We start from the raw sequence: 16,288 nt of genomic DNA, 5'->3' as shown, positions 1-16,288 counted from the left end.
ATTCTCGTATATCCCCTCCCTCAGTCTTAAGTGTCTCCTTTGTCCAGATAGTCTACTGTTTCCCTTCTAGGAAGGCTGCAGAAAGCTTGTACCCCTGACGCGGTAACTCCTTGGTTTCCAGTAGCGTGCCTTGTCAGATTCGTGATATCGTACGCCACTGGATGATTGTTTCGTCAATTATAGACGTATTTCAGTAATTCAAGCTCTGATTTGGAATCAGAGTGGGTACTATCGGGTCATCCAGACGCTTCTTGGCGTATAGAAGCTTTGTTGTGCAGCTCAGGTGTCGTAATGATTGTTTTCCTAGGCAGATTGAATATCTGACCCCCGAGATAGCTAATATACCAGTGAGAACAACTATATACATCATCTTAATCCTTCGATGTGTTGGTGTAGATGTGTGGATGGGCCTCAGGTTTCTATGGCTGTAAAGAACCTTATTCAAAGCAAAATCATTTGCTCATCCACAGCCAAAGTCTAATTCTATTACAGTTTTTGTTTCCATTCTACTAATCTATTAATGTGAACCGCAGTAGATTTGTCTTTGCGCAGACTCATATGAATCTATGTGCATTAGTTTTAAAATCTAAGCCGCTCTGAGCTGTATATATGAGCGCTCATTTTCCTATGCAGTCCTCTGCTGGACGGACGCAAGAAGCCAACGCCTGATACGTATGCAACACCACGCTACATGTAGATGCAATCTCGAGACTTCAAAGGGAACTACCAGTAACTACATGAGGAGTTTCTTTAAAACCTGTGCTTCCTCATTTCCTGTTTGTTGAGATCTGATGGTACTCAGCCTCCTCCCCACCCCGCCACCCTCTCCCCGTCACGTGAGGTTTATCCCATAGTCTGTCAAAAATACGTAAAAATATATTTTTTTAAACATTTATTAAAACATAAATGTTGATGGTGTACAGCAACAATCCAAAAATTGGTTTTAGGTTACTTTATTGAAAAAGTATCGGTACCCGTCTCGAATTTTTCACAATGTATCGTCAAACGGTTTTTTCGTGATTTCATCGAAACAAATTATACTTTGGTTTTCTATGAGTTGCCCTAGGATAATCACCAAGGTGTTCTTTGTACTTTATCTCGATGCCTTAAGGCTTGGAAACTTGAATAAATCTACATCTGTAGCCGACATTGCAGAAGAAAGCCATTCACTAACAGACATTGAAAGCAACATAAAAATATTACATTTAGTAGAAAAAGGAGCCACTATAAATATGTTAGAGGATATAGACACACAAAAACACCAACTCTGATAATATCCTTAATGAGCAGACTGAACTGGATAATTCTCCTTTCCTGAAAACTTTGAGAAAATACTTTGTATGCTCCAATATAAATTATATTTGTATACTTGTCTACAGGTCAAGTAACTAATGGTTCAAATGGCTCTGAGCACTATGGGACTTAACACCTATGGTCATCAGTCCCCTAGAACTTAGAACTACTTAAACCTAACTAACCTAAGGACAACACACAACACCCAGCCATCACGAGGCAGAGAAAAATCCCTGACCCCGCCGGGAATCGAACCCGGGAACTCGGGCGCGGGAAGCGAGAACGCTACCTCACGACCACGAAGTAACTAATCTTATAATATTACATGTACCTACAAAAGTCAGTATTATTTATGGTACTAAATACTGAAAAAATTTTGATGTATTATCATAATCGATGTTCAAATAGCACATAAAGATTTCACGCATTTCTTGTCCGCATTTGTATCTCTGTCGTTATGTAAAATAAGTTTGTAGTTCAATGTTTCACAAAATAGCAAGTATTTGTCATTTCTGTCTGCAGTTAATGCCCTAGATTTAATGTAAAACACTTTTTCAATCCAACGTAACAGTAATTTACGTTTCCTTTCCAAAATATGCCATATCTTTGTACCACTGCACTGCAGCATCTTTGACACTCATGTACTTTGTAAACTGTGCATTCATTTTCGTATATTGTAACCGAGCGAGGTGATGCAGTGGTTAGCACACTGGACTCGCATTCGGGAGGACGACGGTTCAATCCCGTCTCCGGCCATCCTGATTTAGGTTTTCCGTGATTTCCCTAAATCGCTTCAGGCAAATGCCGGGATGGTTCCTTTGAAAGGGCACGGCCGATTTCCTTCCCAATCCTTCCCTAACCCGGGCTTGCGCTCCGTCTCTAATGACCTCGTTGTCGACGCGATGTTAAACACAAACCACCACCACTTTCGTATATTGTAAATCAGAACACGTGATGCACATTCAGAATTCGTTTTTTCACCGAACGAAAGTGGTCTACAATGCAGTGCAACGTCTGTGACTGTGAAAATACAAACATCCTTGAGAATGAAATTTCCTGGCAGATAAAAACTGTGTGCCGGACCGAGACTGAACTCGGGACCTTCGACTTTCGCGGGCAAGTGCTCATTGAGAATGTTTCATTGCAAGAATACTGCAAAAACAAATGCGCCAAATGGACATTCTACGTAAGTTGCATTCCATCGCAAATATGTAGCGAAGTCATTTTGGATATAAGCTTGTAACTATGAATTATTGTTTATTCTAAGGCAACTCACAGCAAACGAATGTATAATTTTTTCTATGAAATCATGAAAAAACCGTCTGCTGATGAAATGGGAAAAATTCGAAACCGGTAACGATGCTTTTTGAATAAATTAATGTAGAACGAATTTGTGGCTGGCTGCCGTACACCATCAACAATTTATTTCTTGTAACAGCCACAGTCTCCAACCATGTCTTTATTTGGAAAAATTACATTGATTTAAACATTTTAGTAAAGCCATATTTTATTTAGAAAATCTATTAAGCAGAGTTTTTAACACGTGATTTAAAAAAACTTTAATTTAAACTTCCCAAGCCTGAGTAGTATTCTAACAGACAGACACACACAGATGGAAAAAAATGTCTACACCAAAATAGCATTAACCGTTTTGATGGATCCCTAAAAACTTACCTTTTTGATGTATTATGTACATTTAATGTCTTTAACTGTCTTCATTGCAGATGAAGGACAACATTGGTTGTAGCTTCCTTACACATAACTACGAAACTTTTCACTCTCTTGGTTTATATCACCACTCAGAGAATTCCCGTCGGTGAACTTCAGCGTAAGCTTCCTTCAACATACGATTTGTCGGCACGCAGCTTGAGACACGCAATGTAAAAGTTCTGATACAAATTCATGTTGAACAAAATAACATCGTGTTTGTATGTGTTGCAGAATACCACTGCATACGCTGTGATTCGACCGGCGCGTTAGAGAAGTCCCCGAATGATATCTGACGCCTGAGTGCCACTTGTTTCAAATCGGTCAAAAAAATGCAGTCTGTCAGTTGCAAGAAAAATGTTTCTGGTAAACAGAATTTTGTTAACACCCATTATGAAATGTTTTCTGGAGGTGTTTTTCTGGCATGTAGTCTTGTACAGAAGTGCCGCTATTGAAAGTGTTTTTGTGGTGTCTGTGCTCTCTCTCTCTCTCTCTCTCTCTCTCTCTCTCTCTCTCTCTCTCTCTCTGTGTGTGTGTGTGTGTGTGTGTGTGTGTGTGTGTGTGTGTGTGTGTGTGTGTGTATTTTTCAATATGGCATCCTGTACAAATGAATGGAATGTTTTTGTCGTTTTTCTTTTATTACGTTTATTAGAGAGTCTGTATTGAAATATATCTGCTCGTTTATCACATGTTTGTTCTTAGCTATGGCTCTTTGGGTGTGGTGATTTCCCTGCATTTGCACGGAAGTTGTTCCTTACCCGTCGTGAAAGTAGTCAGAAAATAGAAAATTTTTACAATTCGCCGACATGTTTTCGTCTTTTACTCGCTGAAAACAATTTTAACTATAGTTACTGCACGCCTTCACTCTCCGGAACTGCTCACAATATCCATTTCTTTTTCCTTTCCAAGTGACAGTAACTACTTTACAAATGCGTTTCTTTTACTTCGTCCTGAATACTTGCTTCTGGCAATCAAGACAACTGTATAGTGCGATGTACGTCGTAGGAGCTTGGTCAAGAGGCCATAAACATATTTCAACTATATGGGGCCGGTATTAGAAGGTATACAGAGTGTGCCAAATTCTGGGCACGGATGCGATGCCTCATATTCAGCCTTCTTGCAGTATGTACGTGTATTACACTTTTTTTCATATGGCGGTTAATTTTAAAATAAGTAATGTGCGAAGTTAATGAATGTTACTGTGACTGTGTTCCACTCGTGTTCGAAAGGCAGTCGCATGCCTCACTAGCCGACTAATTTACAGTTCAGTGACTGTTATCGAAATAGACTCAAATGAGCGCGGTGCACATTCCGTCCTGGAAACTAGCTAAACAAACGAATTACGTAACTGCGTCGGTATTGTGAGGACGTAAGCGACTTCCTCCTTTGCAGTTGCCTGTAGTTTCAACATATTGTAAGTACTGGCCATCTCGGAGGGTGACCGAACGAGTTTCATGCAAATGCACGCCGAGGTCGCTGGCCTGCAATCGATAGCCAAATATCGACTTACCAGAGGCCGCGACTATAGCCGACAAACACGCGACCGCCAGCCAGCTATATGAACTTAAGGCAGTATATGCTCTTCTTGGGGCACATTCCGAAAAATAACTTATGCACTGCTGGTTTTCCGGAACTTACTCGTTGTACGAACACCTTCATAAACAACTTGAGGTGAATTCCGGGCTGGTTTCAAATCTGAGCTCGTGCTCTATCTCTAATGAGCTTGTCGTTGACTAGATGCTAAACGAAAATCTTCCCTTTCCGTTGAACGACGCAGTCCAAAATTTAATCATCATTGACGGCTATTATAGTGCAGTGAGATCTTTTCGCATAAAATGGTATTCACAATGGAATACTACAACAACAACATGGTGTGACGTGGGCCTCCCGTCGGGTAGACCGCTTGCCTGGTCTTTTGATTTGGCGCCTTGCGCGTCGATGGGGATGAAATGATGATGATTACGACAACACAACATCCAGTCCCTGAGCGGAGAAAATCTCCGACCCAGCCGGGAATCGAACCCGGGCCATTAGGATTGAGTCTGTCGCGCTGACCACTCAGCTACCGGGGGCGGACAGTGGAATACTGACAGCAAGAATGAAACAAAGGATGGATAATCTAACTCGCGTCCTTCCTTAATGAACACAGGTAGCTGCAGTGAAGTGACAAAACCCCCGTCATGGGATAGCGATATGGTAATATGTAGGTGGCGGTAGTATTGCTTACACAAGGTATAAAATGACAGTGCATCGGCGGAACTATCATTTGTATTTGGGTGGTTAACGTGAAAAGATTTCCGACGTGATTATGGTCGCACGACAGAAATTAACAGATATTGAATGCGGAATGGTAGATTGATCTAGAAGCATAATACATTCCATTCCGGAAGTTGTTAGGTAATTTGGTATTCCGAGATCCACAGTGTCAAGAGTGTACCGAGAAATACCACATTTCAGGCATTATCTCTCACCACGGACAACGCAGTGGCCGAGGGTCTTCACTTAACGACCAAAAGCAGCAGCGTTGGCATTGCGTCGTCAGTGCTAACAGACAAACAAGACTGCGCGAAATAACCGCAAAAATCAAGTGGGACGTACGCCGAACGTATGCGTTACTTGTAGTGTGTGTGTGTGTGTGTGTGTGTGTGTGTGTGTGTGTGTGTGTGTGTGTGTGTGTTTCTAAGGGACCAAACTGCTGAGGTCATCGATCCCGATTTAAGTTGGTAGATATGATAGCAGGGTTAGAGTTTGGCGCTGCCCCCACGAAACCATGGCTCCAAGTTGTGAATAAGGCTCTGTGCGCAAGCTGGTGTGGCTCCATAATGATGTGTGCTCTGTTTATATGGAATGGATTGGGTACGTCCAACTGCTTGTAACAGTTTGTAGCCATTCATGGATTTAATGTTCCCAAACAACGATTCAATTTTTATGGATGACAAAGCGCCTCGTCATCGGGCTACAATTGTTCGCGATTGTTTTGAAGAACATTCTGAACAATTCGAGCTAATGATCTGGCCACGCAGCTTGTCCGACATGAATCTTGTCGAAGATTTATGGGATGTAATCGAGAGGTCAGTTTGCGCGCAAATCATGCATTAGCAACAATTTTGCAATTATGGACGGCTGTAGAGGCAGCCTGGCACAATACTTCTGCATAGCACTTCCAACGACTTTTTGAATCCATGACAAGTCGAGTTACTGCGCTATGCCGCGCAAAAGGAGGCATGCCGTAACATTTATAACCTCAGTGTATTTCTCGGTTCACGTTTCTCGAGGTTTCGTGGGGCGACATTCAGCAGAGCGCGGAATTTCAGTTCAAAAATGGCTCTGAGCACTATTAGACTTAACTTCTGTGGTCATCAGTTCCCTAGAACTTAGAACTACTTACACCTAACTAACCTAAGGATATCACACACATCCATGCCCGAGGCAGGATTCGACCCTGCGACCGTAGCGGTCGCGCGGTTACAGACTGTAGCGCCTAGAACCGATCGGCCAAGAAATTCAGTGACGTTAGATAATCTCTGTTGCTGACAAAGTCCAACAGAAATGTCTTCTTCACGGAAAGTTATTTGTTAATGTGAACCACGATGTTCGTCTTGTGAGATATGTATGTAGTAATACAGGCCACACGGTTTATATTTACAGACTGATTTTAGTACAGTTTATTGACATCCTCAAGGCAAATTATTGATTATCGAAAATGAAGGTCAAGGAATATAAATCTGATAATGGGCAGCTCGTAGTGTTTCTAAACGGGATAATCAGTTACGTGTTGTATCAGGGTAGCAGGCGTGTGTTTCATTTTCGAAAATCAGCTGTTGTGAAATTGTATTTCAGATTTTTGATGTTTTAGATTGTGCAGAAATAAGTTTACTGGATTCCCCCAGTATTTGGTCCACAATGGCGCATTGAAGAATATGTATATATTCAAAGCTTAGAGTCTGCCAACTTCAGCGAGGAATATACCAGTAGCAAAAATTGAAATGACATCAGGACATACGAAATAAAACAAAAGAAACTTTATCTGCACGATTCAGATTATTTTCGGAATGTCAAGAAAACTATAATAAATAGTTAATATTCGACTGTTCCTGGCGTTCGTCCGACTTATACACTGCTTCACACCACACTGTTCACCATCTACAAATTAAATGTATAGAAATGGTATTCGCTTTAGCCACGAAACAAATAAAAAGCTACTACTGATTTGGTTTCATTTGTCAGAGCGATGTCTTGTTACAACCGCTAGGCCGCTGCATCTCACATCGCTTCCTCCTCCTCGCCGACCAACATTAATTCCCAAAACGCCGATCATATGCAACCCTAGCCGCACTTTCCTCACATGAAAGTTTTGGATCGAGGCAGTCAGGTAGTTGCAGTGTTTCTCGACTCCCGATGAGCATTTGAACCACGACCACATCTGCGTTTATTGTCAAAGGTGCAATCGTGTGGTAGCGAAATTCATGGCTGGATTGAGGATTGCTTGGTATGGAGGACGCAGCAGGTTATCTTGGATGGAGAGTGATCGACAAATGTAGAAGTAAGTTTGTGTTGGGACTCTTGCGGAAGCAGTTTAGTCCCTCCCCGCTCCCCCCTTAAACCAACCAACAGTATTAATAGCAATCTCAGAATTTTTGCGGATGATGCAGTTATCTAGAAGGAAGAAGTTGCACAAATACTCAATCAGGTCTGGATAAAGATTTCAAACTGGTGCAAATATTAGCGACTTGCTATAATAATCAGAAACGTAAAACTGTGCGTTTCATAAAACGAAAAAAGGTAGTATCCTGTGACTATAAGATTAACAAGCCACAGATAGCATTTATTATTCCATACAAATACCTGAGTGGAACACTTTGTAGGGATATGTAATGGAATCGTCACAGAGGTTCAGTCGTATGTAATGGAGGTATCAGACTTTTGTTTATTGGTAGAATACTGGAGAAGGGCAATCAGTCTACAACGGAGATTGCTACCAATTACTTGTGCCACCCATGTTACAATATTGTTCAAGTGTGTGGGACCTGCACCAAATAGGGCCAACGGAGGACATTGAACGTGTATAGATAGGGGCTGCATGAATGGTCACAGGTTTGTTTGACCTGTGGGAGAGTGTTTCGGAAATGCTGAAAGAACTGAAATTCGAAACTTTCAAAGTTTAAAGACCCGGCTTTAAATTATTAATCTGGGAATGTAGTGCAAACCCTACGTATCGCTCCTGTATGGACCGTAAGGACAGTATCAGATTAATTACAGCTGGCACAGAGGCGTTTTAACAGTCATGCTTCCCATGTTTCCGCTGTGAATGTAAGTGGGAAAAGCCCTAATAATTCTTGCAATGGGACGTTCTCTCTTCCATGCACTTCACGATGGTTTGCAGAATTGCACTTCCCGCTACAGGTTGACTTCGCCTACAAACACTCTCGCGCCGCCAAGCGGAGGCGTCGCAAGTTAAAGAGATAGTCTTGTGTCATTTGCCGCAAGAGCGCTTCCCGTGGCAGCTTCGTAGACTAACTGCACCGGACTCATGGGATACCCATCTTTAATGCAACGCCATTCAAGGGCGGGTCAATCGAAAAGGGGCGCGCCGTTGTGTCCCAAGGGCTCTGGCGAGACAGGGAGGACGTGACCCGCCCTTGCTGGCTGTGTGCGGGCGAGGTCAGTAGCGTGGGGGCGGGAGATCCGGCACACCTCGGCTCACCCGCGTCGCGCCCTGAGTAATTGCGCAGCCGGCACCCCCGGAAGGCGCGTGTTGACTGCCACGCGATGCGACCGGCGACCACGCCCAGTCCCCTGCCGACTGGCAGCTCGGGTTTCGTCAGCACTGCTGTGTAGTTTCCCGGGAATAAACGGAGCCCCTTTCGTTCCTGGTAGGTCTCTGCAGTCAGTGTGGCTGATCCGTAAGTAGACCGCAAAATCGGCTAAATCTTAGACATTCTCATAACGCCTTTCATGCCTTTAAAACAGGCAAAACAATAGTAATAATTCACCAATAACGTATTGAGAGACATTTAGCAAACACTGCCATTTTTGGGGTTCCGTACGTCGATCGGTAAAAACAGAAACCATATAAGATCACTTAGTTGTCTGTTCTCTCTCTCGCTGTCTGTCCGAATCCTCCTCGGTGGATGATCGGTTTCGGACACCGATTTCCGTCTGCAATATTTCTCTGTATTCTGAATAATAACAAACTGCATCCGGAGCCGTCACGCACTAAGGCAACACAGCATCGCATTCGGTAGCCTGCCTACGCAGCTAGCTCCATTTGCTCCATATTGCCAAACGTTCCGCCTATGGTCCGTCACCTTGCAGTGTCATGTTTGCTGCCAAAGGGGCGGCATAGTGGCAGGGCCTGGTGCCTATAACTTAGACCTATGTAGTGTCGCTGGATGATTTTTCTGGACACGAGTACCAGACCTCGATTTTTCGGAAAACATCCTCTAAGACCCTCGAAGTTTGTCATTACGTTTCTGGGAGACCCTGTACACTACCATTGCTATCAGTGAATTTGACAGAGAAAGCTTGTTCGTTGTTTTTTAGTAAAAACTTGTCTGTTTCTCAGCTGTGTGATACGATGTAAGTCATTTACATTATTCTTCCTCCCACGCTCAAACACAGAGAAATGCTGTTTTACAACAGCAGAGTTTAAACAACCTCTGTTGATCAGGGTGCCCTCCATGGGGTGGGTGCACGCAACGCCTGTGGTTATATTGGGTACGACTGATTGCTACTCTATCTAACCCAACCTCTTTTGACTTACGAATGTAGCTCCTTGTTGTTTCTTTCAGTTTGATAGTTTCACCTGTGAACCAGTAATACCGACGTAGCGCCCGGTCGGAAAAAGTGGCCAAGGTGCTCACTCCCCTAAGAGTTAATTACTTCTATGCAGGGTGGTCGGAAAATCCCGTAGAGGTGAGTGAGTACATCGTATTTTGAGTAGGAACCCATGTCCGGAAACGTCATCCAACGAGACTACAGAGCGTCGAAGTTATAGGCGCGGGCGTCTGTAAATGTACGTATACACGGGGTGATTCCGCAGTAATGTTACAGACTTTCCAGGATGATGGAGAACGATAAATGTATTATTTTGAAATAAGGATACCTGTACCGGAAACGAACGAGTCGGAAGTTACAAACGAAAACCGTTATGATACCTCTGACAGTTGAATACATGTAGTGATTCTTCTGTTTCGAAGAGTGTAGATTTGGTAACTTTCAGTGGCGGTACTGTGGACAAAAACGAGAAAAAATGTCCAATAAACGTGGACTCTAAATTGCCTATCTGAGGAGCTATGACCATTCGTTTATCTTCGCTAATGTGAAACACATCTCCTCTACTGAGCAAGTGTTCATAGCTGTTAAGTGAAACGGACACTATATACTGGTGTATTTATATTATATTATGAGATCAAAAGTATCCGGACGCCTGGCTGAAAATGACTTACAAGTTCGTGGTGGTAATGCTGGTATTCAATATGGTGTTGGCCCACCCGTAGCCTTGATGACTTCCACACTCGAAGGCCTACGTTCAGTCAGGTTTCTTGGGAAATGGCAACCCATTCTTCACGGAGTGCTGCGCTAAGGAGAGGTATTGATGTCGGCGAGTGAGGCTTGAAAATGAAGTCAGCGTTACGAACAAGGTGTTCTATAGGATTCCGGTCAGGACTCTGTGCAGGTCAGTCCATTACAGGGATGTTATTGTCGTGTAACCACTCGGCCACAGGTCAAGCATTATGAACAGGTGCTCGATCATGTTGAAAGATGGAATCACCATCCCCAAATTCCTCTTCAACAGTGGGTAGTAAGAAGGTGCTTAAAACATCACTGTAGGCCTGTGCTGTGATAGTGCCACGCGAAACAACAAAGGGAGCAAGCCCCCTCCATGAGAAACACGGCCACACAATAACCCTACCGCCTCCGAATTTTACTGTTGGCACTACACATGCTGGCAGATGGCATTCACCGGGCATTCGCCATACCCACACCCTGACATCGGATCGCCACATTGTCTACCGTGATTCGTCACTCCACACAACGTTTTTCCATTGTTCAATCGTCCAATGTTTACGCTCCTTATACCAAGGGAGGTTTCGTTTGGCATTTGTCGGCGTAATGTGTGGCTTATTAGCAGCCGCTCGGCCATGAAATTCAAATATTCTTACCTCCCGCCTAACTGTCATAGTACTTGCTGTGGTCCTGGTGCAGTATGGAGTGCCTGTGTGATGGTCTGGATAGATGTCTGCCTATTACACACTGCGACCCTCTTCAACTGTTGGCAGTGTCTGAGTGTCAATAGACGAGGTCAACCTGTACGCTTTTGTGCTGTACGTGTCCCTTCACGTTTTCACTTAATCGTCACATCGGAAACAGTGGACCTAGGGGTGTTTAGGAGTGTGGAAATCTCGCGTGCAGACGTATGACACAAGTGACATCCGATCACCTGATCACGTTCGAAGTCTGTGAGTTCCGCGGAGCCCCCCATTCTGCTCTCTCATGATGTCTAATGACTACTGAGGTCGCTAATATGGAGTACCTGGCAATAGGTGGCAGCATAATGCACCTAATATGAAAAACGTATGTTTATGGTGGTATCCGGACACTTTTGATCACATAGTATATCTACCGCGTGATCAAAAAGTCACTATAAATCTGAAAACTTAATAATGTAGATAGAGGGGTAAAAATTGACACACATGCTTGGAATGACATGGGGTTTTATTAGAAACAAAAATACACCCCATATTGCTAGACTCGTGAAAGATCTCTTGCGCGCGTCGTTTGGTGATGATCGTGTGCTCAGCCGCCACTTTAGTCATGCTTGGCCTCCCGGGTCCCCAGACTTCAGTCCGTGTGATTATTGGCTTTGGGGTTACCTGAAGTCGCAAGTGTATCGTGATCGACCGACATCTCTAGGGATGCTGAAAGACAACATCCGACGCCAATGCCTCACCATAACTCCGGACGTGCTTTACAGTGCTGTTCACAACATTATTCCTCAACTACAGCTATTGTTGAGGAATGTTGGTGGTCATATTGAGCATTCCCTGTAAAGAACATCTTTGCTTTGTCTTACTTTGTTATGCTAATTATTGCTATTCTGATCAGCTGAAGCGCCATATGTCGGACATTTTTTGAACCTTTGTAAATTTTTTTTGTTCTAATAAAACCCCATGTCATTCCAAGCGTGTGTGTCAATTTGTACTTCTCTATATACATTATCCCGTATTTACTCAGTTTTCAAATTTATACTGACTTTTTGACCACCCGGTATGTTAAGGATATACACTCCTGGAAATGGAAAAAAGAACACATTGACACCGGTGTGTCAGACCCACCATACTTGCTCCGGACACTGCGAGAGGGCTGTACAAGCAATGATCACACGCACGGCACAGCGGACACACCAGGAACCGCGGTGTTGGCCGTCGAATGGCGCTAGCTGCGCAGCATTTGTGCACCGCCGCCGTCAGTGTCAGCCAGTTTGTCGTGGCATACGGAGCTCCATCGCAGTCTTTAACACTGGTAGCATGCCGCGACAGCATGGACGTGAACCGTATGTGAAGTTGACGGACTTTGAGCGAGGGCGTATAGTGGGCTTGCGGGAGGCCGGGTGGACGTACCGCCGAATTGCTCAACACGTGGGGCGTGAGGTCTCCACAGTACATCGATGTTGTCGCCAGTGGTCGGCGGAAGGTGCACGTGCCCGTCGACCTGGGACCGGACCGCAGCGACGCACGGATGCACACCAAGACCGTAGGATCCTACGCAGTGCCGTAGGGGACCGCACCGCCACTTCCCAGCAAATTAGGGACACTGTTGCTCCTGGGGTATCGGTGAGAACTATTCGCAACCGTCTCCATGAAGCTGGGCTACGGTCCCGCACACCGTTAGGCCGTCTTCCGCTCACGCCCCAACATCGTGCAGCCCGCCTCCAGTGGTGTCGCAACAAGCGTGAATGGAGGGACGAATGGAGACGTGTCGTCTTCAGCGATGAGAGTCGCTTCTGCATTGGTGCCAATGATGGTCGTATGCGTGTTTGGCGCCGTGCAGGTGAGCGCCACAATCAGGACTGCATACGACCGAGGCACACAGGGCCAACACCCGGCATCATGGTGTGGGGAGCGATCTCCTATACTGGCCGTACACCTCTGGTGATCGTCGAGGGGACACTGAATAGTGCACTGTACATCCAAACCGTCATCGAACCCATCGCTCTACCATTCCTAGACCGGCAAGGGAACTTGCTGTTCCAACAGGACAATGCACGTCCGCATGTATCCCGTGCCACCCAACGTGCTCTAGAAGGTGTAAGTCAACTACCCTGGCCAGCAAGATCTCCGGATCTGACCCCCATTGAGCATGTTTGGGACTGAATGAAGCGTCGTCTCATGCGGTCTGCACGTCCAGCACGAACGCTGGTCCAACTGAGGCGCCATGTGGAAATGGCATGGTAAGCCATTCCACAGGACTACATCCAGCATCTCTACGATCGTCTCCATGGGAGAATAGCAGCCTGCATTGCTGCGAAAGGTGGATATACACTGTACTAGTGCCGACATTGTGCATGCTCTGTTGCCTGTGTCTATGTGCCTGTGGTTCTGTCAGTGTGATCATGTGATGTATCTGACCCCAGGAATGTGTCAATAAAGTTTCCCCTTCCTGGGACAATGAATTCACGGTGTTCTTATTTCAATTTCCAGGAGTGTAGATACACAATGAACTACCTCAGAATGATGAGCAGTTCTAATTAAGTGCGACACAAACAATCAAAAAACAGATAGAGTGATGGATGATTTATGGTGGAGAGCGCTAAACAGCAAGGTCAACAGCGAACAGAGAGAAGTCGTTGGCTCCCTAGTTGTCTTTCGCGCTTTCATTTATGTTTGTTACTCTACCAGCACAATGAATAGTACCAGTAATCATACGATATACTACGTCATTTGTGTACTGTTCCAAAACTACGAACCATCTCTAGTTGATAAGAATGAGATAACCTTGGATTGTTATAAGGGGGAAGTGCCTCACCCCCTTCCCAACTTCCGCCCCACTACGCGGATTCTTATGCAGCTGAGATTTCGCATTTTGTGTGGCAGTTTTCTGCGCAGCGCTGCGCCGCCCTCACAGAGAGAAGGATGACTGTGTTGTGTTGGCAGAAGAGCCATCACCGTGTTACTAGTGGAGGCCGAAATGAACGCGTTTTAGCTCACGCAGGCTGGCGTGAGGAGGGAAGAACTATACTGACGAGAGGTCTGGAACATAACAAGGAATTAGAATTCAGAAAACGGACGTAATTAGTTTCATACTTAACTTTAATCCATTAATGATGAACGTCGCTCTTGACTGTACATGATTCACAATGTTATCTGTTCCGAATACATTCTTGAAGAATATGGCGGCTTGCTAGGTCGTAGCAAATGACGTAGCTGAAGGCTATGCTAAACTGTCGTCTCTACAAACGAGAGCGTATGTAGACAGTGAACCATCGCTAGCAAAGTTGGCTGTACAACTGGGGCGAGTGCTAGGGAGTCTCTCTAGACTAGACCTGCCGTGTGGCGGCGCTCGCTCTGCAATCACTGATAGTTGCGACACGCGGGTCCGATGTATAGTAACGGACCGCGGCAAGTGTGGTGTCTGGCGGTGACACCACAGAAATCTCGCTTGCAGACATATGACACAAGTGACCCCAATCACCTGACCATGTTCGAAGTCCTTGCGTTCCGCGGAGCCCCCATTCTGCTCTCTCGTGATGTCTAATGACTACTGAGGTCGCTGATGTGGATTACCTGGCAATAGGTGGCAGCACAATGCACCTAATATGAAAAACGTATGTTTTGATCACATATATATATTAAGGATATAAAATACACAATAACTACGTCTTCAGGCCACGAGTGGCCTAGCGGAACCATCCGACCGCCGTGTCATCCTCAGTGGAGGATGCGGATAGGAGGCGCGTGGGGTCAGAACACCGCTTTCCCGGTCGTAAGATGATATTCTTGACCGAAGCCGCTACTATTCGGTCGAGGCTGAGTTCACCCAGAAAAATGGCAACAGCGCATGGCGGCCTGGACGGTCACCCATGCAAGTGCCGACCACGCCCGACAGCGCTTAACTTAGATGCTCTCACGGGAATCGGTGTATCCACTGAGGCAAGGCCGTTGCCTAATGAACAAACAAACAAAAAACAGAGAGAATGGTGGATGATTTATGGTGGAGAGTGCTAAACAGCAAGGTCATCAGCGAACAGAGTGAAATCACTGGCTCCCTGGTTCTCTTTCACACATTCGTTTATGTTTGTTGCCCTACCAGCGCAATGAATACTACCGGTAATCATACGATTTACTACGTCATTTATGTACTATTCCAAAACTACCGAACCTTCTCTAGTTTATAAGAATGAGATAGCCTTGGATAATTATTAGGGGGAAGTGCCCCACCCCCTTCCCAACCTCCCTCCCCGCTTTGCACCTGAGATATTCCCATTTTGTGCGGCGCCCTCGCAGAGAGCAGAAGGCTGATGTGTCTGTGTGTTTGTTGCTGCAGCGGCTGGAGCAGGACCGGCACGAGCTGCGGCGGCAGCTGGCGGCTGCGCGGTCGGAGGCCGAGTCCCGGCTGCTGGAGCTGCAGGCAGACCTCCAGGCGGCCACCCGCCAGCTGGCGGAGCGCGAGGCCGAGCTGCGCCGCACCGACCGCGAGAAGGCCGCGCTCGTCGCGGAGCTCACCGAGCAGAACCTGCGCCTCGCCGCCAGGCTCAAGGAGGTAGCGAGCACACCCACCACCCTCGATCCCGTCTCCCCCACGTCTGCGGCTGGAAGACTTGCACCACGCCCTTCAGCCTTAGACTAGAGCAGATTAATACTAGCTCCATGGATCACGAATACGATATTTCGTAATGATGTGGAACGACTCAAATTTTCCAATACATGACATAATTAAGTTAATTTAACAACATAATTAAGTTAATATAACATCTTTTTATTATTTATTTATTTTTTCTTAATTTATATCTAAAAATTCTTGTATGGAGTAGAAGGAGTTGTCATTCAGAAATTCTTTTAATTTCTTCTTAAGTACTTGTTGGTTATCTGTCAGACTTTTGATACTATTTGGTAAGTGACCAAAGACTTTAGTGGCAGTATAATTCACCCCTTTCTGCGCCAAAGTTAGATTTAATCTTGAATAGTGAAGATCATCCTTTCTCCTAGTATTGTAGTTATGCACACTGCTACTACTTTTGAATTGGGTTTGGTTGTAAATAACAAATTTCATAAGAGTGTATATATAC

The 16,288-nt window shown here is 45.1% G+C and overlaps 1 protein-coding gene across 1 annotated transcript in view; it reads left to right on the top strand.

Annotated features, from left to right (window-relative positions):
* The window catches only part of LOC126284441 (bicaudal D-related protein homolog), a 494,335-nt gene that overhangs the window by 437,292 nt on the left and 40,755 nt on the right, over window positions 1-16,288 (top strand). Inside the window, exon 2 of the mRNA XM_049983362.1 lies at window positions 15,547-15,762. Coding sequence (XP_049839319.1) covers window positions 15,547-15,762 — 216 coding nt within the window. The remainder of the gene's footprint in view (window positions 1-15,546; window positions 15,763-16,288) is intronic.

Source organism: Schistocerca gregaria, chromosome 8, assembly GCF_023897955.1.
Source record: "Schistocerca gregaria isolate iqSchGreg1 chromosome 8, iqSchGreg1.2, whole genome shotgun sequence".
Classification (NCBI taxonomy): domain Eukaryota; kingdom Metazoa; phylum Arthropoda; class Insecta; order Orthoptera; family Acrididae; genus Schistocerca; species Schistocerca gregaria.
Note: the sequence above shows the minus strand (reverse complement) of the source record. Positions and strands in the feature narration are given on the sequence as shown.